General features: G+C 46.6%; 1 protein-coding gene across 1 annotated transcript; it reads right to left on the bottom strand.

Moving 5' to 3' along the window:
• Positions 1-372: 372 nt before the first annotated feature.
• LOC122725716 (H-2 class II histocompatibility antigen, E-S beta chain-like) lies at positions 373-27,405 on the bottom strand. The gene is made up of 6 exons (XM_043962966.1): positions 27,235-27,405; positions 6,099-6,368; positions 3,757-4,038; positions 3,194-3,302; positions 1,458-1,483; positions 373-1,288 (listed from the first exon to the last, which is right to left on the bottom strand). The coding sequence occupies exons 1-6, from the start codon at positions 27,332-27,334 to the stop codon at positions 1,275-1,277; spliced, it is 801 nt and encodes a 266-aa protein (XP_043818901.1). The 5' UTR covers positions 27,335-27,405; the 3' UTR covers positions 373-1,274.

The following is a 27,405-nucleotide window of genomic DNA, read 5'->3' as shown; positions in this document are numbered from 1 at the left end:
CATGGCCAAATAAGGGTGGGGGTGGGGTGGGCTAAAGAAATTCACTGGGTTAGTAAACTGGCTGGATCCTCAACCTGTAGAGGCAAAATTTTAATTGGGGAGTGTTAGTGAGGCAGCACGCCACAATATTGGGACAAGGAGATTAACAGCCTCTTTCAAAAACAGAACAGGGTTTATTAACAAGAATGAACTTAAAAACACAAGTAAGGTTACTAGAATTAAGGGAAAGGAAAAATAAAGGAATGGGGGAAGGAAAACATTACGACCTGAATCACACCACAACCTAGGGCTCAGCAGAACACACAGTTGCATCCTGTCTCTTTCCAGCTCAACACCAGAATGACAAATCCCCTCCCTTCTCCTTACCAGCAACTTGCTCTCTCACAGGAAACAGGGCAGTCACACACACACACACACACACACACACACACACACACACACAGCCCCAAGCTAATTGGCTGGCAGCCCTGATTGACAGAATTAACAAGCCACTCTACCACTACCAGCTCCCCTTCAGTTTCCAGACATTTCTTCTGCTGGTCAAGAATGGTCACCCATAAACTTCATTAGGAAATGGGAAGTGCTGGGCAGGCCCACCCCTTGCATGGCAATGGACTGACCACAAGTATCACTCATTCAAAAAGCATTTCCTGCTAAGCAGTATGGGTAAATGGTATGGTAATTAAAAAAAATTAATTTCCTTCTATTTACCCCCAAAAAGCACCAATTCAGGGGGGATCTTAGATAAGGCTCAGTTACTGTCACTAATAAAAATCTAACAAACTGTTACCAAAGGCCCAGGAAATGGCTGGAAGTAGATTTCATAAATGTGGCCAAGGGGAGAAGTGTTACCTAATAATAATGGAGGGGCCTGGACAAGAGGCCATGTGGATGCAAAGGTGTGGATGGATCACAATCTTCAGGCCTTTCACATACAGAGAGGTTACACAAATCCCTCTGTTCCCCAACCTTGTCTCCATGTCACTAAGCACCAGGTGATTCTCACTCTTCTAATTATTAGGGTGAAGGCTCAGGAGACAAAAATGGATAAAACATGGGTACAGGAACATAGGAAGAGGAGGGGGGTCACTGAAGGCTCTATTGGGAAATGCCAAAGAGTCCAGACAGCCCAAGGCACAGGCAAGGAGCCACTCCAGGGAAGGGGGGTCAGCAGGGCTAAGATCCTGGGAGAGCTGGCACAAGCAGGGGCCTCCAAAACGTGGGGGGGGAGGCTGAAGGGGAGGCAGCAGCTCCAGGGGACACAGCCTCAGCGATCACCTCAGGAGCCCTACAGAGGACACAGAACAGCCATATGAAAGTCTACACCTGGGTCTGAAGCCAAAAGTAGAGCCACCTCTTCCCACTAAGGGCCCCAAGTCCCTGCTTAGCTTCAGGCCCCACTGGGCAGAGACTGTAGCTATGAGAACCCTGATCCCACCTGGGCAGAAGGATCTTACCTGCTGGCTGTGAAACCTGATTTCCTGGGAAAGGACGAGAAAGAAAGACATACAAGTACTTATAAATCCCAGAGTCACAGAAGCAAAGGACACCAAGGCTCTGAGCACTGAGGGACAGGGGGCTCCTAACAGTGCTTAGCCCAGTACCTGACCCCACAGAGGAAGCACTTCATCAATGCTCTATCCATCCACCTACAGCTGTGGGAGTGGGGGGGGGCAGGGCAGGGGAATGGGCAGGGGGAGGGGCTGAAGGGCTGGAGTCTGACACCCCTCCCAAGTGTGGAAATTTATTTTGATTTGGGGGACCCTACCTTTAGGCTGGGGATTAGAAAGCCTCAGGCTCTCAGGGTCTCTTCTGGTGGGAGGCGCTGGTGCCCCGCCCCCGCTGCTTCAGCTGAGCCCAAAAGCCCCATGGCTGTACCAGAAGCCAGGTCAGACAGTTGTGGGGGCGGGGGAAAGCCCCCAGCTCCCTCTGACCTGAGCAGAGGTATCGGAGAGATCCTGGGCTTGTCCAGGCTAGGCTCTTGCGTAGCACGGAGGCTTGCACACACCCCCACCCCCCACCAGCCGCAACCCTGGCTGGCAGATTAGCTTGGTGTATGTGTGTGCGAGAAGCCCCAAGAATTGAGTGGAGAGTAAGAAAAGGTATATATAGACCTGGGAGTTAGACTCAGAGGTTCAGACAACGAGACGGGGGGCTGAGAAGAGGACTGGAGGCTGGCTGGACAAGGTTGGAGGGACGAGAGGAGGCAGAGAAGAGGTCAAGAGGCGGCTGACAAGATTAGAAAGGTTGGAGCGCAGCAGATTAGAGATGGGGCTACAAGGACGCAGGAGAAGACGAGAAGGACTAGGAGGAGGGAAAAGAGATACTGAAGAGAAGACTGATGGAGCTGACAGATAGAAGGTTCGGTGAGAGAGAAACACAGGGGTTCAGCGGTGGCAGTAAGGAGAGGAAAGTTAGAAGCAAGGGGATTTAAAAAGTGAAAGGGGCTCAGATTAGAATAAAGGACCTGAGTGCCCTAAGGCCTCTTTCGGCTAAGCCCGTATTTATTAAAAAAGTTCAAAGCGCAGCAGGTGGGGAAAGAGACCGCAGGAAAGCAGTCAGGTTGTACATTTTATTTCCTTGTATTCTTAATTTTAAATAGTATCTCATAAATAAACTCTGCTTTGATTATTTAGTTAAGAGCCTTCTTAATATGTTGCTTATCAATTTGGGAGTGGAGCAGTGGTGGTGGAACTTTATAAATGGCCCATATTAAATTAAACGCAGTCAGATAGCCAAATAGTCAACAGTCCCCAGATTAAGTACCCCAGTCAGCACTAGCCCCCCAAATTAGCCCTAGTTAACAAAGATTTTCACATTTGAATGCGACCGCAGCAGGACTTATGGCCCAATTATAATTTTTCTAACTTATTGTTTTCATATAAAGTGATAATTATCATAAGTCCAAAATGATATAATTTTCCAGATTAGATATAGTTATTATCATTAATTTTTTTCAACAAGGCTGGTCTCTACTATGAATATGGGATTCCCTCAGACCCCTGAGCCCTGGATCTGGCCCCTTCACCACCTTGTGTAAGTTTCCAGGGTAGAAAGAGCTGAAGCCCAGAGCCAGCCCAGCCCTTCCTCCCTGACCTGGGGCCCAGATTTCTGGCACCATCCAACACCCTCTCCTCCCCTGGAAAATCATGGAGGGGGGAGGGGCCTCAGGGCCTCCCCAGAATATCTCACCTTCTGGCTCCTTCTGTGGACAACAAGGCCACCCCCAAAGAAGATCAGTCCCAGCACGAGGCCCCCGACTCCACTCAGCATCTTGCTCTGGGCAGATCCAGACTGTGCTTCTGGGGACAAGAGACACCAAGGATCAAAACTTTCCCTCCAGGAGCCAGCCCTGGGTGGCAGACGGGTCTGAGGGGAGCTGAGAAGGGGCTAAATCCTATCTAAGAAGGGAAGGGACAGACTGCAAAGGGCCTTCAGGACTCAGCCAGTGAAGGCTCATCAGGGGACACTGACATCAATGTGTCTCACAGCCAGCTCCCCCACCCCAGGGGAAGGGCCTATAGGCTGGTCCAGGGCAGGGGCCAGTGAGGAGCCTGACAAGGTTCTAGGTCTCCATAGCTCTTAGCTCAGCACAGCCATTGGGGGCCATGCTGGGGAAGGGGGGTAGCACCACATGGGGTTTGTATTAGTCTGGGGCAGAAGAAAAGAGGACACAGGACACACTCTGGGGGTCTCAGAGCTGGCTCCTTGTCCTGAGCAAGGAGAGAACTGGAGGCTGAGGGAGCTCTGGCTCACTCCAGTCCAAGGTGACAGGTCTCTGCAGGCTGGAGTGCTCCACGTGGCAGGTGTAGACATCCCCATGCCTGGGGGTCATCTCCAGCATCACCAGGACCTGGTAGGTCCAGTCTCCATTGCTGATCAGGCCTGTGGACACAACCCCAGCTGTCTCCTCCTGCCCATTCAGGAGCCACCTGACCTCAACGTCCCCAGGGTAGAAACCAGTGACAGAGCAGAGAAGCAGGTTGTGGTGTCCCAGGGGAGCCATCTTGGATGGATACACAGTCACCTCAGGCTCAACTGGAAGAAAGAAGAAGGATCCTGAGTGAGGGGGCCAGGGCAGGTCTTCCTAGTCCAGCCCCCACCTCTGTCACCTGATCCCTCACCAGGCTCAGGCCTCCTCTTCTCCCCAGGGCCTGAAATGGGCATCTTGGGGACATTTAAGCTCCCCCAAAACTAGAAATCTTAACTAGCAGGAAGCAGCCCCAGGAGCCCATGGGCAGAATGACCCCAGCCCCAGCTCAGCAGGATTCAGGGATGGGGGAAGAAATGAGCAGACAAGTTTTCTCATTAAAAGTGGATTCTTTTTTTTTTTTTTAGTGAGGCAATTGGGGTTAAGTGACTTGCCCAGGGTCACACAGGCAGTAAGTGTTAAGTGCCTGAGGCCGGACTTGAACTCAGGTACTCCTGACTCCAGGGCTGGTGCTCTATCCACTGCGCCACCTAGCTGCCCCACAAGTGGATTCTTTATAATGGATTCTTTCCAAAAGCAGGTCACAGGTGTAGATAAGAAACTGTTTTCAGAAAGACTTTTAGCCCAAACATTAAGGGATGCCATCCATCCACTGAAGGAATTTTGACTCAGGGGCTTGTGGGGAATTTCTAGGCCCAGGAGAAACCTGGGCAGCAGGACCCAGAGTCCAGGGGCCCTGGGAGAAGCAGAAAGATGTCTGGGTGCTTGGAGAAAGACAAGTTCAGTGATGAGGCCTCAATTGTAGGAGTTTGTGTCACCAGAGAAGACTGGGAGGGGGAGGGAGGGAGAAAATGGAGGAGATGGGAAGGAGCAGGGCATGGGAAGCCTCTGCTGAGCTTGGTTTCAGGGATAAAAAAGGGAAAGTTTTATTTAAGATTTTAAAAGGTTCATTGGGCAGTCAGGACCTGGGGGACTGAATTCTATGTTAACCATTTTGTTGTTGTTCAGTGCTTTTTCTGTCATGTCTGACTTTTTGTTTCTTGGCAAAGATACTGGAGAGGTTTGCCATTTCCTTCTCCATTCCATTTTACAGATGAGGAACTCAGGCAAACAGGGTCAAGTAACTTGCCCAGGGTCACACAGCTTGTATGTGTCAAATGTCTGAGGTCTCATTTGAACTCAGGAAGATGAGTCTTTTTTGTTGTTGTTGGGCAGGGCAATGAGGGTTAAGTGACTTGCCCAGGGTCACACAGCTAGTAAGTGTCAAGTGTCTGAGGTGGGATTTGAATTCAGGTCCTCCTGAATTCAGGGTTGGGACTTTATCCACCTAGCTGCCCCCAAGAAGATGAGTCTTGCTGACTTTAGGCCTGGCACTCTAACCTCTGTCCTACCTAGCTGCCCATTAACCATTGTAGCCCTGTATAAATGTGAGTTATTTGTTGGTGATGGGTTTTTGGCTTGTTCCCAGTGCAGTTTTTCCCCATTAGAATTGGAGGGGGTAAAAACATCCGAATTTGACTGAGGGAAAAGGACTCCAGGCCCCCAAATCCCAGCTAGTAGAAGAGCTTCCTCCCCCTCCCTCTCCAGCCCCCCTCCCCCCTCCCTCTGTCCCCACCCTCTTTCTCCCCCTTCATTTCCCCCTTTCTTCTCCTCTCTTCCCTCCCATGTCTCCATCCCTCATCTCCAGTGTTTCTGCCCCTAATTCCTCCCCATCATCTCTGCCTCCCTCCCTCTTCTCCTCCCTCTTCTCCTCATCCCTCCTTCTTCCTCCCTGCATCCCCATCCCCTTCCCCATTCTTCCTCTTTCCCCTTCATCCCCCTCTGGCCCCAATCTCTCCCCCTCCCCCATCTCTCTTCCCTCCACGTCCCCTCTTAGTCCCCTCCCTCCCTCCCTCCCCTCTCCCATCCATAATCTCCCCCTCCTTCCATTCCCCTCCCCCTTTGTCTCTCCCCTGCTCTGGGGGCCCCTGTCCCTGTCCCCCTCCCTCCTCTCCACCTGCCCCCTCCCATCACAGCCCTCTCCCCTCTGTCCCCTCTCTCTGCGCTCCCTTCCAGCCCTTTCTCTTCCCTCCCTGCTCAGCCGCCTCTGCCGCTCGCTCCTCTCTCTCCCTGGGTCCCTGCTGGGCTCCCCTAGTCCCTCCCTCCGCTGCAGGGGGCGCTCACTCACCGCGCCGGGGCACTAGGAAGCTCTCAGACAACTTGTAGTTGTGCCTGCAGAAAGTGTCCACAGCGGCCCGTCTCTGCTCCATGGAATCCTTCTGGCTGTTCCAAAGCTCAGCATCAGGCCGCCCCAGCTCCGTCACCGCCACGTACTCCCCGATGTCGCTGTCGAAGCGCACAGTCTCTACCCCGTTGCTGATGTGTCTCTCCACAAACCGCACGCGCTCAGTCCCGTTCTCAAAGTAACACTCAGATGTAGAATACTCTGTGAAGTGCCCTGAGGAAACAACCAGGGTCGTGTGGGTCCCGAGGAGCACCCCCAGCTTCCAATCACTGACCACAGGCTGGGCCTGACTGAGGAGAACATGGCCAACATCCGGCCTCCCTTCCTGCGCATGCTCATTCCCGCCCCTGTAAAGCCCAGAAAGAGCAAGCGACTTTTCCGAGGTCACACGGCAGATATGGGATGGAGGCAGGAGTAGAGCCCATTACTCAGACTTGTACTCTGCCGTGTCACAGGTGCAAACACTCCAGGAAATGTTACCCAACAACTACCCCAAGTCCTGCTCACCCAAATTCAACCCACTCTCTGATCATCATCCCTCCAGTGCATTTTTTATCCCCCTCCCCAGCCCCTCTGCTGAGACCCTGGTGGGGACAGACCACACCACATTCCCATGACCCTAGAGGCCACAACCCCCTTGGATCAGGGACAATGATCCAATCAGTGTCACCTTTGGGATCTGCTGGGCTCTGTCTGGCTCTGCTCAGGATCCCTGTGACTGCTGGTCCAGGGCTCCCTCCCCGGGTCACCCTCCTGGGCATGTCCTACATCCTCCTCCTCCTCCTCCTGGAATGGAAGCTCTTCCAGGGAAGGAAATTACTGATTTTATATGTAACCCAGTGCCCAGCACAGGGCCTGGCACAGAGTAAGCACTTAGGAGGCTTCCTGACTGATTGATATCATTCATCTCTCCAGTCCACAAATGACAAAAGAAAAGTCTAAGTCTGACCACTTAACTCACCTCCTCAAGAACCTGTAGTGGCTCCCTATGGACCCTTGGAGAATTTCCAAACCCTAACCTTGGCATTCAGAGCCTTCCCCAGTCTGACTCCTGCCTTCCTTTCCAAAATCTACTGTTATTCCCTCTTACACACAATTTATGTGACAGCCAAACTGGCCTCCTTGTGGCTCCCCAAACTCAGCCTTTCATCTCCCACCTCCACAGCTATGAACAGCCTCCAGACCTGGCCTGCCCTCTGCCCCATCCCCCACCCCCAGTTCTTAGATTCCTTGCTTTCTTTCTACTTAACTCTCTTTCCTTCTCTGTGCACTGCTGTGCTTCCCCAAAGGGTCAGTCAATCAACAAGCACTTAATGAGTGCTTACTGTGTACCAGGCCCCATGTCAGATGCTGGGAATACAAACATAAAGACTGCAACAGTCCCAGCCATACATTCAAATGGGAATGACAAGTACACACAAAAGTATAGGAAGCAAGAATATAAATGAGTAGAAGGGGGAGCATTGGCATGTGGGGGATCAGGAAAGGCTTCACCTAGAAAGTGGTGCTTGAGGGCAACAAGGTGGCGCAGTGGATAAAACACTAGCCCTGGATTCACAAGGACCTGAGTTCAAATCCGGATTCAGACACTTGAAACCAACTAGCTGTGTGACCCTGGCAAATCACTTAATCCTCAATGCCCTGCCAAAAAAAAGAAAAGTAAAAGTGGTGCTTGAGCTGGGCCTTGGAGGGAGAGAGGATCCATGAGGCAGAGGGAAGGAAGGAGTGGAATCCAGGCATGGGGGATGGCAGGGGCAAAGGCCAAGAGGTGGGAAATAGGGTGCAGGGTGTGAAGAAAGGGTCAGTTTGGGCAGATTCCAGAGTACAAGAAGAGGAGGGTTATCATACAATAAGATAGGGATGGAGCCAGGCTGTGAAGGAACAAACATAGGAAGTTATAATGTATCCCAGAAGCACCAGGGAGCCACTGCTGTTTTCTGAGGAGAGCAGTAACTCAGTCAGATTTGCCCTTAAGGAAAAGCACATGTTTAGGGTATAAAAGCTGGTCTGCAGGTAAGAGAGATGGTCAGGGTCCATGCTAGTAATCTGGGTGAGAGGGAAGAGGGTCTGCTCCTATGGAGGCCACATGAGCACAGAGAAGGGGTGTGTGTAGGAGGAAATTGTGGGGATTAGCTGAGCAAGTGTTTAATTGTGGGATTGAGGGAACCACACTGACTCCTTCTTGTGACTCAGTTCTGGAGCTGCCTCAGTTCCCTCTATTCAGTTATGGGTCTGGTCCAACTTCTGTCTTATGAGAAAACTTTAATCACTTATGGGAGTTGGGAGCAAACTTTATTTCTTTGTTTGAACCTGGCCCTGCATGGCTGGGGAGCTGGACCACCTCTCCCTGGGTTTAGAGACCCTTAATTAGGGTCTGAGGTTCTGCTGGTCAGAAACCTGGGCTGATCCCAGGACTGACACAAGGAGTTTTCTCACACATGTACATCCACAGCAGCCCCCAGGGCTTATCTGAAAACTGGCCCTGGACTGAGAAATGGGTTATGGTTTCCATATTCTTTTGGGGTCGATGGGGTTGGGGGGGAGACACCTCTTCTGATTTCAGGGAATTGCATCTGTTTGCTCTTCCCTCCCAACTTGGAAAGTCCCTAATCTTCCCTCCAATTAGAAATCAGATTACCTCATATTGGACAGTCTCCTTTTCATTCACTGGCCTTATTTGATTGTTTTTAAAGTATAAATGTCTGTCTCCTCCTGTATTCAGGGTCCAGCACTAAGCTGAGGAGGTCTGGTCCTGGATTGTGGGGTATTGGGCAGACATTGCTTCATAAATCGATGGGGTCAGAAGCGCCAACCTTTGTTTCCTGGGTCATTGCAACTTTTACTTGTCACATGGAAGGGATGTGATGGCTATGACCAGGGGATGGGGGGGCGGGGAGCAGAGGGAGGAGGTGGAGATAAATCCAAGGTCACGAACCATGAGACTGGAAGAATTGTATTAGGTTCATTAGGAATAGGAAAGTCTGAAACAGGCCTGGGTTTGGGGCAAAGCAGTGAGTCCAGTTTGGGACATGTTGTGTTTAAGGGAGCTTAGAGACTCAGGCCTGAAACATCCAGGAGGCAGCAGGGGATGCTGGACAGAGGCTGGGGCAGGAGTCACATGAACAGAGATGGGAATTCACTCTATGGGAGATGATGAGGTCACAGAGAGGAGACAAGAGGGCCCAGGGCAGAGCCTTAGCAAAAACCCCCGTTATGGGACAGGATGTGGATAATAAGCCTGACCAGGGGACTGAGAAAGAGGGATCAGACAGGGAAGGGGAGAACCAGAGAGAGCAGAGGCACAAACACCCAGAGGGGAGAGAATACCCAGGAGGAGGGAGGCTGGCAGTGTCCAGTTCAGCAGGAAGTTCAGGAAGGATGAAGCCTGGGAAAAGGCCATCAGCTTTGGCCATTGAGGCTGGATCCTTGGTGACTTTGGGGAGAGCAGTCTCCATTGGCTAATGATGGGGGAAGCAGGACTGTCCAGACTGAGGAGTGAGGGAGAGGAGGAGAGGAGACTGTGTGTACAGACACTGTTTGTGGGAGTCTGGCTGAGAAAGGAATGCAAAGTGTGGCTTGGGTGTAACACCATCTAGCTAAGGCCTAGTGAAGTATCTTACAAAGCAGAGTCTGCTCACGTCTGGCTTTCTCTGCAGGAATTCTGCAAATGCCTCTTTTTACTGAACATCCAAACTGTTCCTAATGACAGCATCACCATCACCCAGTCCCCCAGGTTGGGGTTTGTCTCCTGTCTCTTTTTATACTTAGCACAGTGCCTGGTACAGAGTAGGTGCCTAATAAATATTTACTGACTGATAGTGTGAACTGATGTAGAATGAAATGAATGGCATCAGGAAAACAATTTATATGATAACAACAATATGGTAAAGATAAACAACTTTGAAAGCCTTGGGAACTCTGATCACCACAATAACCAGGATTCCAGAGGACCAAGGGTGAGACAGGCTGCCCACTTCCTGACCAAGAGGACTCAGAATGCAGCATCAGAATTTGTTTTTCAAAATGGCCAATGTAGAGATTTGTTTTGTTTGACTACAAGTGTTTGTAATATGGGGTGGGGATTTACTCTCAGTTTGAGAGGGAGAAGTATAGGTTTTGGAGGTAGAAAAGGCAAATGCTTGCTGATATTTTTTTAAAAGATAGAAAAAACCCAACCCAACCCAACAATGTAAGTAAACAATCCTTCATTGACCCAGAAATAGGAGTACGAGGCATACACTGCAAAGGAAGTCTAAGAGAGAAGACACACAGGTGAGATGCACAGACATCCATATTTGCACATATACACACACATATATTAGATATAACATGTACACATAGGTGAGATATGTGTGTACACACCCAGCAGCACTTTTTGCTGTAGCAGAGACCTGGAGACAAAGTGTGTGCCTCCACTTGAGAAATGACTGAGCAAATTCTGTGCTAAGAGAGTAAAAGTGTGTCCTTGGGCTGTAAGCAGTGAAGAAAGGCATAGATCCATTGAATCCCAGAGAACATCATCTGAACTAAGGCAGAGGGAAGGGAGCAGAGCAAGGAGACTCCCACACTCCCACACTGACAACAATAACCTCAAGGAAAACACCCTTGACAGACTTCAGACCTCAGCTCAGTGCATTGACCCATCCAGGCTTCAGGACACACAGGCTAAAGTGCTTCCCATCTATGGACAAATTGCTGAATGACCCAAGGTGGGGGATGAAACAGACATTTCAGTCTCAGGCCAAAGACAGAGGGCTCCTAATTGAGGGGCTGGGGAAGGTTGGGTTTGGGGCTGGGTGACTGATGGGTGGTGATAGTGATGCAAAATGAGAAAGAAAAGAGCATCAGTGAAGCATTTTTAAAATACAGAGAAAAGAACAAAATAAATTGCAAAAAGGGCCAGAGACAAGCAAGGCAATTTGGGTCCTCTCATGTTAAATTTAACATGAACTTTAAAGAAACATAAGCTTGTAAGAGGAACTCACAGCACAGTCGATAAAGCGCTGCCCCTGAATTCAGGAGGACCTGAGTTCAAATCCAGCCTAGACACTTGACACCAGCTGTGTGACCCTGGGCAAGTCACTTAAAACTCCTTGCTCTACAAAAAAGGAGGAACTCACAGTGTTATCTCGAGTGGATTTTTGCTGGTTTTGAAAGGTCTTTTGCAGGAAGTGATCACAGGTTGAGCCTTGAAGGGAGAATGAGAACCTCAGAGAGAAAGAATTGAGGAGTTGGGGGAGGGGTTCGTTTCTTTGTGGGAAAGTGGGGAAAATCCATCAATTTTATAATACTCAGATTCTAGATGCAGAGCTGGAAGGGAAGGAAGCAGCCATCTAGCTCCACCTCCTTGTTTTACAGATGAGGATGCTGAGGCCCAGAAGAGTGATGTGACTTGCCCAAGGTCACTTAACTAGTAAAGAAGGGATCAAGCCTTGAACCCAAGACCCCTGACCTCTTTTCCACTGGACCACACTGTCTCTATAGGCAGAACCCAGGGCTTCCAATCCCAGCTGTGCTGCTGACTCTCTCTGAGGCCTTGTACTAGTCACTTCTCTCTGAACCAATTTCTTCATCTGTAAAATGGAGTCAATAACAGGGGCAGCACCTGCTTCATAGACTTGTGGTGAGGATCAGAGAGGACTGTGTATGGGAAGCACTTTGTAACAACAGAGCCTGTATCAGCATAAGTGACTTGGATTCTCTGATGCATCTCTGACCTCCTCCCAGTGGGTCTTCCCTCTGTCAGCACAGAGCATAGCCTGTCCACACTGGCTCCTCTTGGGTGATTTTTCCATAGATCCTGTATAGAAGGCCCAGCCCCCCATTTGGACATTCTGAGGTTACCAAGAGGATCCATCCATCTTTCTTTCCAATCAGGCATTTCCTCCATGATCTTTCTTACTATCACTCATAAGAATGGGTTATAACAGTGTAATGATTGGAATGATGCCACCTACTGGAGACTTGCTGTGGGAAAGCTCCACCATGAGGAAATGCCTCAGAGACATTGTGGCTTTTCCTTGGCGTCAGGAAATGACATTTGCTCATGGGTGCTGTCTATCAAGGCTACCAGCCAATCAACTTGAGGAGCCTCCTATGGTCTGGGAGGAGACAGGAAGGAGGAAAGGGAGCCTCAGCGGAGAGCTCTGGGGCTTTTTGGGTTCCTGACTTGATGGTGGTGGCGGCAGAGGACTTCACAGGAAATTTAAGGAAAGATAGGAATGCCAGGCTGTTGGAATTCTGTTCTCAATCTTTTTCTTTCTATTTTCCAATAAACCCTTAAAAACCTAAACTCGTTTTATCAGTGATTTTAGTCAGTTTCCCCCAAAACTGGGGGAACAGATTAGAATCCACATTTAGAATCTTAAATTACACAGTTTGGCTGACCACGAAGAGGAAAACCGAACGTTCATCTTCTGATCTTCTGACTGGGTAAGAATTCCCCTCCCCTGTCCCCTTAAATTGGAAAGAACTACCAAGTATAGGCTGTTTTAAATTTCAAATGGATCTTTGAAACATCCTAAGTACCCCTTTTCTAGCTTTACCTTCACTAATCAGAGATGTTGGCCAGTTTGAATTTGAATATATATTTTATTACTCTTTTTGGTTTTGTGGGGCTTTGTGGTGTGGTATGGAGAATTTGGCATGCCCTAGATAATATTAGAATAAAGATGATTCCCCGGGATTCCCCATTAGGAAAGCTACTTATGGATTGGAATGAGGGAGAACTTAGACCAAATAGAACCATGACCAGAGGAGAGCTTATCACACTGTGTTTTATGTGGCATGAGGAATTACAGGAAGAATGGCCCAAATATGGGTCATTTGATCCCCAAACATTGAGGCATTTGCAAAGAACCCTAAGTAGATGTCCACCTGAACATTTACGTTATTGGAAAATCTGGGCCAGAGCAAGCGAAAATTATCATACTGAAAATATAAAACGAAGAAAATCTAGGCCCCAGTTTACATCTGAGTCTGCCACCCAAACTGAAACGATAGACTGGCAGACAGACATGGCCTCCTAAACCGAAACGCCCAATAATACAACTCAATCCAAGGCCGTTCAGACTGAAATTCCAAATGACCCAACTCTTATTCCCTTGCCCTCTACTTCCTCCATGCCAAAGAAAGAAAGAAAGAAAGAAAGAAAGAAAGAAAGAAAGAAAGAAAGAAAGAAAGAAAGAAAGAAAGAAAGAAAGGAAGGAAGGAAGGAAGGAAGGAAGGAAGAAAGAAAGAAAGAAAGAAAGAAAGAAAGAAAGAAAGAAAGAAAGAAAGAAAGAAAGAAAGAAAGAAAGAAAGAAAGAAAGAAAGAAAGAAAGAAAGAAAGAAAGAAAGAAAGAAAGAAATGATTCCCCTGTAGAGGAGACAGAGAAAGTAAAAATTTTTCCTCTTCAAGAGATCCTCGCCCTTACTATACGTAAGCTCAGACAATACACACCTTTTACACCCAAGGATTTGGCTTTATGGGGACAAAGCACTCCTAAATTTGATGAAGATCCCACAGCAGTTATCAGGCAGTTTAGAGCAATTTTTAGAGCATATCAGCCCACTTGGAATGATGTTACTGACCTTATGGAAACAATATTGTCCCCAGGAGAAAGAGCAGATATAGTAGCTGCAGCAAACAGCCTGGAAGCCACGGTAAGGTTGATATTGGGTGGCCTATTCAAGACCCTGACTGGGACCCCAATAACCCTAAGCATTTTGATATGTTGAAAGATGCAAGGGAAACATTGCTGAAGGCTATAGAATCCTGTATTAGAAAGACTGATAACTGGCAAAAATTTATAGATACAGTTCAGGGACCTGATGAGAGACCTAATAGATTTTATGAAAGGCTATGTAAGTATGCCAGGCAATATGCTAGACTAGACCCATTAGACAGTAGAGACGCCCATATTATCTGCTCTCATTTTGTAAACAAGTCCTTACCAGAAATTCGGAAATATTTTAAAAAGCAATGTCCTGGGTGGAATAGTTTGAGTCCTGACAGACTTAAAGAAATAGCAACATATATTTACGAAGGAAATGAGAGAGAAGAAAGGAACAGACAGGACATTTTAGCTCCAGTACAGGAAACAACAGGGCAGAGAAACTGGAAAATTGAAAATCGTTATCAACCCCCTAAATTTTGTGAGTACTGCAAAAAACAAGGACACTTCTTGAGGGAATGTAGAACTAGAAAATAAGACCTTAAGAGGACAATGACCTAGAGCCTTGAGGAATTCTTTGGGGGAAATTGAAATAATTTTGGAAACTTTTATCAGAAAGGAAACAACCAGAGTAATTATAGGCCTTATTACAGGCAGAATCAAAATTGATATAAATCTTTTCAGGGGGACACAAAGAGACAGTATCAGAATAACCGTAGACCCTATCAGGGAGGAACAGAAGGACAGAACCAGAATCAGGGTAACCGTGGACTCCCTCAAAGGGGGGCACAGGATTGACAAGAGGAAGGGGAGGAATGGAACATAGATAATGAAAGCAACATATTCCCAGATCCGGATTTTTTGAATGCACTTGTGCCAGTCCATTCACCTCCCCAGAATAATGAACCTCATGTGACCCTCAAAGTAGGGGACACGTATTATGATTGTCTGCTAGACACAGGAGCCTCTAAATCAGTATTACTAAGCAAACCAGATGCTGGGTGTAGACCTGTAGGATTTTTGAATGTAGTAGGAGTCTCAGGAAAGAGCCAGAGAGTGGCAAAATTGAATCCTCGCATGGTATCTATGGGGCCCTTAACAGTAGAACATTCGTTCTTACTCATGTCTGATGCCCCTGTAAATTTATTAGGTCGTGATCTCTTTTGCAAGCTTAGAGAAACCATATCTTGTGCTCCATATGGGGCTGTCTCCCTACAATTGCCAAAGGATACTGTTCATTTATTACCAATTTTACTTACAGAAGCTCAAGGAACAGCAGGGGAGGTATCCAAAATCCCCTCTGACATTCCTGAGTCTTTATGGGCCTCATCCCCTAATGAGATGGGGCTCCTTAAGTCTGCCATGCCTGTTACCTTTAAAGTTAAGGGGGGACCACCCCCCTCCATTCCACAGTATCCATTGTCTAGGGAAGCAATAGAAGGGATCACACCTATAATTGAGGCTTTGAAAAGCCAGGGTATTATTATTCTATGTCATCACTCTCCATGTAATACTCCCATTTTGCCAGTTAAAAAACCCAAGCCTGGGCCAGATGGTAAACCTGTTTATCGTTTTGTGCAAGATCTTAGAGCAATTAATAATTATGTTATCCCTAGACATGCTATAGTGGCTTCCCCTTCTACCATAATTTCTTCCATTCCCTATGAATCTACATGTTTCACAGTGGTAGACCTCTGCTCTGCCTTTTTCTCCATACCAGTACACGAGGACTTCCAATATTTATTTGCTTTTACCTGGAAAAATAGACAGTGGACCTGGACTAGACTCCCACAGGGATTTGCAGACAGTCCCACACTATTTTCCCAAATTTTACAGCAGGATCTGGCCTCCATTACCTTTAAAGGCTCCACACTAGTACAATATGTTGATGACTTACTTTTAGCCTCCCCTAATGCTGAAATTTGTCAAGAAGATAGCCGTCACTTACTACTAGAGCTGCACAAGAGAGGCCACAAAGTGTCCAGGTCAAAGGTACAATGGTGTTTGCCCCAGGTGGAATATTTAGGATTTATTCTGGCTGCTGGAACTCACTCTGTCTCTTCTAAGCAAGTCCAGGCCATTCAACAACTTTCTGCCCCCATCTACTAAGAAGCAATTAAGAGCCATTCTGGGAGCAGCCGGGTACTGTAGACAATGGATACCCTCTTTTGGTGAAATTACTAAACCTCTCATAGCTCTAACAAAAAGTTCTGTCCCAGACATTTTACAATTGGATCCCCAGCATCTCTCAGCCATAAAGGAATTAAAACGGGCCTTGTTATCAGCACCTGCCCTAGGACTACCAGATTATAGTAAGCCTTTCACTCTCTTTGTGCATGAACAAAGGGGGGTGGCTTCTGGAGTTCTGACTCAATCACTGGGGCCTAACCAATGCCCTACAGCCTACTATTCAACTCAGCTGGACCCTGTAGCGGCTGGAGCACCACCTTGCCTTAGAGCAGTGGCGGCCACAGCCCTTTTGGTAGAAAAAGCCTCTGATTTGGTCCCAGGTAACCCTCTAACTGTGCAATGCCCTCACGAAGTGGAGGCTCTCTTACTACATCACATGACACAAGCCTTTTCAGATCAAAGGCTGGCTAAGTATGAAATAATCCTGTTAGGTAATGAGAATATCACTTTAAAACGCTGCACAGTTCTTAATCCAGCAACACTACTCCCTAACTTACCATTCTCGGGGGAACCATTGCATGACTGTGCTTCTTTAGTTGATGTGGCTGAAAAACCCCGTGATGATCTTTTTGATACACCTTTAGAAAATCCTGATCTTGTCCTCTATACAGATGGTTCCTCATTTATGAGAGAGGGAACCCGTTTTACTGGAGCTGCCATAGTTTCTGATTATGACACCCTCTGGGCAGCTTCTCTGCCTTCCCATTTTAGTGCACAGACTGCTGAACTTGTGGCTCTCACACAGGCCTGTAATATAGCCAAAGGTAAGACTGCCACTATTTTTAATGACTCGAAATATGGCTTTGGCATATGCCACTTTATTGGCATGATTTGGCGTCAACGAGGCTTCCTAACATCCTCGGGCAAGGCTATTGCCAATGGGGACCTTATCAAGGACCTCTTAGATGTCCTGAAACTGCCTTCTTCCCTAGCCGTTGTACGTTGCCCTGCCCACGCAGGGAATAGTGATCCTGTTTCAAAGGGAAATGCACAAGCTGATTCTGCAGCCAAGCTTGCTGCATTAGAAGCTCCTGAACATATATTTAACCTTTCACCTTCTGAGGATATTCCTTCCAACCTAACCTATGACGATTCTGAAGTAGAAAAGTGGAAAAAGAAATTTAAGGCGAAACAGATCAATGGCATCTGGGTGTCTCCGGAAGGTAAGCTACTTCTTCCCCGGAAATTCTACCACCAGGTATGCCTCTCTGTTCACAGAAAAGGTCATTTTGGTACGCAAGGCATTGTAGACTCTATTAAGAGAACCTGGATAGCACCAGGTGTGACTAATACAGCATCTTGAATCTGCTCGGGCTGCTCCACATGTCAATCTTATAATCAGTATGCTCTTAAGGCCAAAGCTTATGGAGGGTGTCCTCTAGCATATACACCTTTTGAGCACTTACAAATTGATTATATTACTATGCCAAAAGCAGGACATTATAAATTTTGCCTTGTTATAGTTGATCAGCTCACTCGGTGGATGGAGGCCTTTCCCAGCCCCCGAGCCACAGCTGCTTTTGTTGCCAAAATTCTTCTTAAAGAGATAGTACTTCGTTTTGGCCCACCAGCCCGCATCTATTCTGACAAAGGCACACATTTCACTGATTCGATTTTATCCCAAATCTACTCTTTCTTGGGAGTGACTCCAAAATTCCACACGCCCTACCATCTACAAAGTTCAGGCCAAGTCGAACGTATGAATAAAGAGCTTAAGAGTATGATTGGCAAATTATGTACTGAAACCCATTTGAAATGGCCTGATGTTCTACCATTGGCATTATTCTATCTACGAAGTAGACCAAGAGGAGAACTTCATATATCTCCTTATGAAATGCTTTTTGGTCACCCTCCTATCCAAGCTAAAACTCTTTCCCCAGTTTATACATCACTGGTGGGAGGTGATACTTCTGTTGCCTCCTATATACAGGAATTACAAACCAGGCTACGTGAACTCCATGAGGCAGGAGCTGTGGTCCAGGCAGGATCATTAGACTTTTCATTGCATAACTTCAACCCAGGAGATAAAATATATGTAAAGAATTTTCAGAGAACCAGTGGAACCCAACCTGCCTGGGAAGGACCTTTTCAGGTATTATTGACAACTCCTACTGCCATTAAAATTGGTGAAAAAAACTCATGGATTCATTGCTCTCATGTAAAGCCTGCACCATTCATAGGTGAAGAGATTTCAGATAGACCTGAGGTAGACGCTAAAGAGCTAAAAACCCTAACAATAGCAACTGTTAAAGAGCAAAGAGAGTTCAGAGGAAATAGGCAGTTCCCATTTGATAATCCCACTGATCAGTTAAATGCTTTGGGACTCAGTCTTCGTAAAGTATCAGGAGACGGAAATTGCCTTTTTAGGGCTTTAGCAGACCAGCTAGAAGGTCACTGTAGAAATCATCTCAGACACAGACAAGAAGCTGCTTCTTATGTGATTAACCATAGACAAGAGTTTGAGTCTTTTAGAGTAAATGACTCCCCTTTTGAAGAATATGTTGACGAATACAAGAAATTTGGAAAGTGGGGAGGAAATGATACAATTGTAGCATTTGCTAAACAGCATCAGCTGAATGTGGTAGTTCATCAGTTAAATCAGCCCTTATTGAAAATCAGTGGTGGGGGCAGCTAGGTGGCGCAGTGGATAAAGCACTGGTCCTGGATTCAGGAGTACCTGAGTTCAAATACAGCCTCAGACACTTGACACTTACTAGCTGTGTGACCCTGGGCAAGTCACTTAACCCCCATGGCCCTGCAAAAAAAAAAAAAAAGAAAAAAAAAGAAAATCAGTGACACAGACAAAACTGATCCTAGAGAACTCCACATTTTCTACCATAAAGAACATTATGACAGCATTAGAAAGATCAATGACAATTCAGAAACCCCTGCCACTTTGGCATGCAGAGAATTGGGGAACCAGTTAAAACAATGTGCCATACCCCAAACTCTAGCAGCTTAAATACCTTAAAATTTAACAAGCATTTCCTTCTACAGGCAAAGCACTGAAGCACATGGCCTAGTTTTCTGGCCCACCTCAATTTCCCCCACCCTTTCCCTACCCTATACCTATTTTTTTTTAATCCTTTTTTGTTTTTTGTTTTGACTTTTGAAAGTCACTGAAAAGACCTGGAATTCATCACACCTTTAAGTTCTTTAAGAGCACAAAAGGGTGCTTAGCAAATCTTTTGCTTTTGGTTTTTGGTTTTTGGTTTTGCTTTGTTTTTTGACTTTTGTTTCTTTTGCTTTTCTTTAAAACTAAATTTTGTAAACTAAGTGACTTTTCAAAGACATTTTAAGTATGTGCTGTGGGTGAGGCCATCGGGCCTCAGAAACTACCAGAATTCTTTTTTTTACTCTCTTTTTTTGAGAGAACCATGAGTTCTAATGAGTTTTTTTTTCTCCTTTCTCTTTTATGTTGTTCTGTTTAACTAAAAAAGACCAGAAAGGGTTATTGAACCCTATTGCTTGATACCTCACTGAAAACATTGAATATTGAATCTTGCTAATTGAAGTCTTATTTCTTTTTGATAAATTAATCACCACTTTAAGTATCTGCTACTGTTATACTAGAGAATTCATGTATAAGATGATGTGGTTTACTTGCTAAAAGAAGATTACATAATAATGTCTAATATAATCAGCTATTTACATTCATTTATTATTTATATGTCATTATACTCTGGGTATGGTTTGGAATTATTGTATATATCACTAATATATTCTCAGTTATGCAGCATGGCACGCATTTTTACCATCATACTGTCTTTGGTGAAATTAATGAGATTTCGGAAGTATGAAAACTTATCATTTCAGAGACTAACTTGCTGTGAACTCTGATGCAGGCCCTGGAGAGAATATATGTGCAACAAAAGGAGAGACAGGTATACATAAGTCCATGGTTTGCTTATGATGGTGACTATGTAGAGCACAATTACTAGGCACAGTCCAGTATTCATCCTCTCTCCCTCCTAATTTAACCTAATTTAACTGAACTTATTTATCTTTTTATCTCACTCAGTTGAACTCATCTGTGGCCTAGCACAATCACTGGCTGTCTCGGAACCATGAGATATGTTATGATAACCTTTCCATAACATTTTCAGGTGTCATGAACACATACTAAATTTGGCTTTGATCCAGACACATGGTGGTAAAAAGTATTACAGATTGCATAACTACCTCAACCCTCTATTAGAAGTCTAAGGATATAAAGGAGGGAATATAATGGAATTTATTAATTTGATCATTGACAATGCTATGCTAAGGTTTAGTAAAAATACAGCAATTCAAACAGTTAAAGAAGATAATCCAGCTTTCCAGACCAGAGTCCAGAATCCAGAATCCAGACCAGAGTCCAGAATCCAGTTTTCCAGACCAGAATCCAGTTTCCTCCTGATGACATCTTACCACTTCAAGAAGACAAGAGAACTCAGAGACTTTATATGAACTGTTTTGTTTTGTTAGTTTTTACTATGTCCTTTCTGTTATAATATACATCATCTGTAACATGTACCCTCTGCAGAGGCTCTCCCTTTGCAAGACTAATGTCAAAGCGTCGGTTCATGAGGACAAAAAAAAAAAAAAAAATCGCCCCTCTGGACAAAACTTTCCTCTCTTCCTTTTCTATATTGTTGTTCACATATTATTAGTTAGCAATAGTTATTATATTCTTTTTACTGTTCCGTCAAGGAAACATTTTGTTTCTTGAGGAACAAAAGGGGGGACTGTAATGATTGGAATGATGCCACCTACTGGAGACTTGCTGTGGGAAAGCTCCACCATGAGGAAAATGCCTCAGAGGCATTGTGGCTTTTCCTTGGTGTCAGGAAATAACATTTGCTCATGGGTGCTGTCTATCAAGGCTACCAGCCAATCAACTTGAGGAGCCTCCTATGGTCTGGGAGGAGACAGGAAGGAGGAAAGGGAGCCTGCGCGGAGAGCTCTGGGGCTTTTTGGGTTCCTGACTTGATGGTGGTGGCGGCAGAGGACTTCACAGGAAATTTGAGGAAAGATAGGAATGCCAGGCTGTTGGAATTCTGTTCTCAATCTTTGTTTTTTTTCTATTTTCCAATAAACCCTTAAAAACCTAAACTCGTTTTATCAGTGATTTTAGTCAGTTTCCCCCAAAACTGGGGGAACAGATTAGAATCCACATTTAGAATCTTAAATTACACAACAGTAATAAAGTTACAATTGATGAGTACATATACAACCTTGATGCCCAGGGGCTGTATCTTCCAAGATTCTGAAGCAGAGAAAACATTTGGGCTAAAAAGTTATCTGAACTGGGATTTCCCAAAGGCAATCTAACCAGTTCCATGGCTCCTTTTCAATTCTGGGCCCAATTAATTATCCACCTGCAGAGCCTCCTCCAAATACGCCCAGGGATACATTAATTAGAATGTCATCATTTTAACAATGGGCGTTGTTCACTCCTTTCAGACTTTCTTGTATTGATTGTAAGGCTGGTCTCTTTTTCATATACGTGTAAATTATTTATATGACTATTAAACCTATTCTGAGTTCTCCTGGGTGTTTATGATCAGAGCAGCATTAATAAGGTTATTTCTGTTTTTTCTATCTTTCAGGGAATTTTGAATGATTATGGAATCAAAGATTTTCTTATCATTAACAATCAATAAGAATGAAGGGACCTTATATTCTATAAAACTTTTATTTTTAAATGATAAAGATGTGGTCCATTGTTGAATGCCTCTTGTGAAAGCCTGTTTGTTCTCTACCAATACTCTGATCAAAGAAACTCAGTTCATACATAGATGACTCTCATATTTTTAATAGGTGAAAGAATGGGCATTAAGTCAGTAGTTAGTGATATTCTCTGTCACCTTTCTTTTTGCTCTCAGTAAGGTCCAAGCATTTCCAGTCTCTTTCCCTCCTTCAGATCCCTTGAATACTGGTCCCTTAATACCCTCACACTTGTGTCATTTCTAGCATAAATCTCTTCTACAAACACTCGGGAATCTGGCTGCTTTTCCTGTCTTTGTTCTCTTTGCAGTCATTTTTACCTCCATGTTGAGCACATCCAGGACTGTGTTGTTGGGGTCCAAGTTCTGTGTGGTTCCACTATTCTTGAGAGAGAAATCCCTGAACTGCCTATTTGCCAAAGATATTGTTCATTGTGATGGAATAGATCCAGCATAGAGTTTAGGCCAAAGAAGAATTCACAATGGACAGAGAGGTTGCCCAGATATTTCTCCTTGTAAATAACACTATGCTGACTCCAAGAAGACCTAGAACATAGGAGAACCTTCTGGAAAAGACCTGTAAGCACGCAGAGGAGTTTGGCCTATTCATGCACCTGGGAAAGACCAAGTGAATGAAGAGTCTCTATTTCACAGATTTCAGCATCTACTTGGATGGACATTCTATAGACTTTGTCCATCAGTATGTCTACCTGGGGTATTGGTGATGAGTTGGGGACAAAGTTGATCAGGAGAAGAATGGTTTGGATTTCTGCCAGGAGGCTTTTTATGAAAGCAAAGACTCATCTTTTCAATACTAACATTCTCCTGATATTGTGATAGGTCAGTATGATGTGGATTACAACTGCCTCTGAAGAATTAAGCTTCACACAAAAGGCACTGTCAAGGCATATGGTGGGTGTAAGCAAGTTGAAATATATAAACATTCCAAAGAAGAAAAGGGGGTCAAAGATATCATTGAGGAAAAGCATGGTTGAACAACAAAGGGGCTCCATGCATACAAAGAAAAATGGATGACGGATGGAAAAAAACTGGGAGTCACTTATACCCTCCCAATATCAGGAGACGGTAAGGATGACTGCCTCCCTGCCTCCTTGGTTTTTTTTTGTTTGTTTGTTTTTTGTCTTTTTCTTTTTGTTTTTTGTTTTTTTCAGGGCAATGAGGGTTTAGTGACTTGCCCAGGGTCACACAGCTAGCAATTGTCAAGTGTCTGAATCCAGATTTGAACTCAGGTCCTCCAGAATCCAGGGTTGGTGCTTTATCCACTGCACCACCTAGCTTCCCCCATGCCTCTCTGCCTCCTGAGCTGACTCCTTTTCCTCTTCTCAATCACTAAACAGATTCATTACCAAAGTCACCTCCCTCTGTCTCCTCTCTCTCTGCTCTCTCCCTCAGATGTTTCTATCCCTTCATTTCTCCCTCTCTACACACACCTCCTGAATCTGGACCTTGGCCACCCTCCCTCATAGGCTCCCTTCCTACATTTTCAACTCCTTCTAATCATCTCCTCCTCTAAGCACCTCAAACTAAGCATGTAAAAGTCACTATCTTGTCCCTGAAAACAAATCCTCCTCCTGACTCCCTGATTTCTATTAATGGCACCTCCACTGCCTCACATCAGCTCTGGGAAACCTGGAGCAACTGGGGACTCGGGTCTCTCTCTTTCCCTCACCTCCCACAGACAAGTCAGAAAACCTTCCTGATTCTTCCTCTCCAGTGTCTCCTCTCTGTCCAAGTTTTTACAGTTGCACCATAACCACCCAACTTAAAACCTTTTACTCCTCAAATATCCTCCCCCACACTAATATAGCCATTTTCCATACCAGCTACTTTACTCTGCTGATTACTGGTGTCACCTTGGTTGAGTCACTAATTGGGGGGGCCTCAGTTTCCTCATCTGTAAAATGAGAGAGGTGGTATGGGTGCTCTCTAAGGTGCAAATCCTGGGATTCCGTACAGATAAGGAGATAGTTTGAGGGAATCACCCACAGGCAAAGCTCCTTCAGAAGAAAAAGGGATTGGGAGCAAGGGATAACCTTGACTTCTGACAGTGGGGCTCAGAATGACACCAATGTGGCCACCAATCCAAGGGAGTCAGACTGAAACTGGACCCTTTGGAAAGACATCAAATACTTCAGCCTCCTGGTTTCTTAGATATTTCTCTTTGCTTTTGGCAACATCAGGATCTAAAGGTGGGAAAATGTGTTCTAACATTTCCCCCTTTTAGCCCCTGATGTTACCAAATTCCTGACATTGTGCTTCTGAATCCTGGACACATCTGGAGCCTCTGCACCCACCTTTGCTCCCCTGACAGCCTGAGTTCTGCTGATAACCCCTGAGTCCGTCCCCATACGTTTGACTGTCCTGCTCAGCTCAGTCCTCCCTACCAGGATCACAGCCTACAACATGGCTCCCTTCCAAGCCCCAGAGGCCAGGCATGAGGGTTCAAGCTTCAGCATCTGCACTGGCCTCCTCACTGGTCTCTGTGCTTTAAAATCTTCTCCTCTCCACAGCCCCCAGCTCACCCCATGATGCTCCACTGCCATTAGATAAAGAACAACTCTGTTAGCCCAGAAACCAAGGCCTTCCCCACCTCTGCTCCATTGCCCTTTCTAGCCTTCTTTCCACTGTTGCCCCCATGACACCTCAGCCCAAGCCAAAGTCTGATGACAATCCCTTAGTGCCTCCCTGTGCTTGCCCTTGTCTGTGGTCATTCTCCTACAGATGTGTATTCTCTCCTGTTACTGGTGAGGCACCACCATCCTCCCAGTCACCCAGGCTCACAGACCCAGGGACATCCGCACTCTCCTCACCCACATTGAATCTGTTGATGAAATTGGCAATTTTACCTCTGTAGCATCTTGAATAATCCCCCTTTTCTGTCCTGATGCTGCCACGGCCCTGATGCAGGCCCTGGTACCTTCTGTCTGCACTATTGTAACAGCCTCCTGGTGGGTCTCCTGCCTCCAGTCTCTCCCACTCTAGTCCATCCTCCATTCAGCTGTCAAATGCCTCTTCCTAAATACCATGTCACCCACCTGCTCAATAACCTCCTGTGGCTCCCTATCACCTACAGCATCAAATACAAAAATCTCTTTTGGCCTTCAGAGCCCTTCACAACCAGCCCCTCCTACTTTTCCAGCCTTCTTACCCCTGATTGCCCCTCCTCCACCCATATACTCTGTGATGCAGAGACACTGGCTCCCTGCTGTCCCTCCTACTAGATGCTCCATCTCCCAGCTCTGAGCAGTTTCCCTTGTTGTCCCCCATGTCTGGAACACTCTCCCTCCCCCTCCCTGCCTCCTGATTTCCTTTAGTTAAAATCTCTTCTTCTATAGGAAGACTTTCCCAGTCTCCCTTAAACCTAGTGTCTTCCCTCTGGGGGTTATTTCCAAATTATCCTCAATATCACTTGTTTGTACACAGGTGTTTTCATGTTGCCTTCTGCGGGGGCTTTTACCTCCCTTTGTATCCCCCTCAGTTAACACAGTGCCTTGCCCATAGTAAGTGGTTTGACTATCTACAGGCTGGGAGGCTCCTTCAATATTGTGTAGTTTGCATTATTGTCCACATGGGGACATCCCCTGCTCAATACACCCATGGCTGATACCAGGGTGTTCCTGGAGATGTCAGCTGGGTTAAGCAGCTATCACCCTGCTAGGAGTGGCAGATCCCACTGCCCTTGGGTTTCCCTTACTCAGGCCCCGACAGACTATCTCTAGAAGGCCCCTCCTCTCTTGCCCTACCGTGGAGAATGGGTGTTACACATGGCAGACTCTCCCCCAGAGGCAGTGCAGGTGACAAAGCTCAAAAGTGGGTGAGATTCCTGGAGGATGGCTCCAGATCAGGTGAGGAGCCCAAAGAGGCTGTGACTGGCCATGCCAGGTGCCAGGCCAGGCTGCAGGGGAAATAACACAGACTGTGCCAAAAGGGCTTTTCTCTGCTCCCCTACAATTCTTACACTGGCTGGGAGAGGCCTGTGGCCCATCCCAGGGGGCTCCCTCCCTGCCCAGGACAAAGGGTCTCCCACTCATGCTGTGTCATGGCAGAGGCCCCTTGATCCAGCCTGGGGCTTCAGAGAGAGCAGCAGCAGTGTGGAGGCCAGAGACGACACTGAAAGACTGGGAGTAAAGGGTGCAAGTCCTGCCTGCTCCAGGGCAGTGGGGATTGGGGAACATGGGGCTCCCACCTCTGTTTTCAGCCCATTAACAAGGATCAGGAAGGTAGGAGAAGAGCCAGCCTGGGTCAATGCCCTTGGTCTCTCCAGCCCAGGATCTGCCTCTGACCTGCCTCCAAGGGATGGAGGGGTAGACCTTCCCCTACTCCACCAGGATGTCATTAGTGAAAACCATGAGGTCCCACACACTGCGGCTTCACTTATGGCCATGAAATCCTACCTGGGAAATTAATCCAGGAACGTCCACCCCTCCCTCCCCCAACAATGGCCAAACTGAAACCTCTCCAGCAGCTTGGGCAGACTCTGTGAAGATGCTTAATGGCACAGAAAAGTTTAGATGGGGGTGGGAGACCTTGGCAGCTCTGACACTGTCACCCCCTCCCCAATCAACTCCAGTGACTCCCCATCACCTCCAGGCTCAAATATCAAAAACTGTGCTTGGCTTTCAAGGCCCTCCACAACCAACCCCTCCCATCTCTCCAACCTTCTTATACTTTATGTTCCCAGGCCCCCAGTCCTCTTCCATCCAGTGACACTGACCTTCCTCTTCTTCCTCCCACAAATTTCTCCATCTCCCCACTCTGGGCACTCCCTGGCTGTCCCCCAGCCTTATAACACTCTCCCTCTTCACCTCTGCCTCCTGACTTCCCTGGCTGACTTCAAGCATCAGCTCCAATCCCTTCTTCCACAGGAAGTCTTTCCTGATCCTCTTCGTGCCAGCGCCTTCCCTCTCCCGATTATGTCCAATTTATCCTGGATATGTCTTGTTTGTACAGAAGTGTCTGCATATTGTCTCCCCCTTTAGACTGGGAGCTCTTTGAGAGCAGGAACTGTCCTTTGCCTTTCTTTCTGTCCATAGCATTAATTAGCCCAGGGCCCAGTAGACAGTAGGTGCTTAATAACTGCTTATTGAAAAACTACCAGGGCAGCTAGGTGGCGAAGTGGATAGAGCACCGGCCCTGGAGTCAGGAGTACTTGAGTTCAAATGCAGCCTCAGACACTTGACACTTACTAGCTGTGTGACCCTGGGCAAGTCACTTAACCCTAATTGCCACACTAAAAAAAAAAAGAAAAGAAAAGAAAAGAAAAACTACCTAGAGCCCTCACCTCTTGCAGGGGGCCTGCACAAACTCCCTGAACCCAAGGGAAAAAGAAACAAAGACCAAAAGAAAGGATAGGTGTGAGGGGAGCCTGAAATCCAGTTTTACCTGCTGCCTATCTCTCTGAGGACCATCCTGTCCCAAGCCCCTCCTTTGTCTGGGCCTAGAGAGAAGAGTGCTCCCCTTGGGCCTCCACCTGGCCTCTCTGGGGAGCTGCTGCTCTGTACTTACCTGGGACCTGTCTGCCTGCAACCACCTGGGAAACCAGCACCAGCAGGGGCACAGCCAGAACTCCTATCCAGATGCCCTTGGGGAGCCAGACACACACCATCCTGGAGACAAGAGGAGGTTAAAGGAAAGAGGGAGATAACAGCCAGGATAGCCCTCACTTCATGGGAACTC

The sequence above is a fragment of the Dromiciops gliroides genome, chromosome 4, assembly GCF_019393635.1.
Source record: "Dromiciops gliroides isolate mDroGli1 chromosome 4, mDroGli1.pri, whole genome shotgun sequence".
NCBI lineage: Eukaryota > Metazoa > Chordata > Mammalia > Microbiotheria > Microbiotheriidae > Dromiciops > Dromiciops gliroides.
This window is presented reverse-complemented; position numbering and strand designations above follow the sequence as displayed.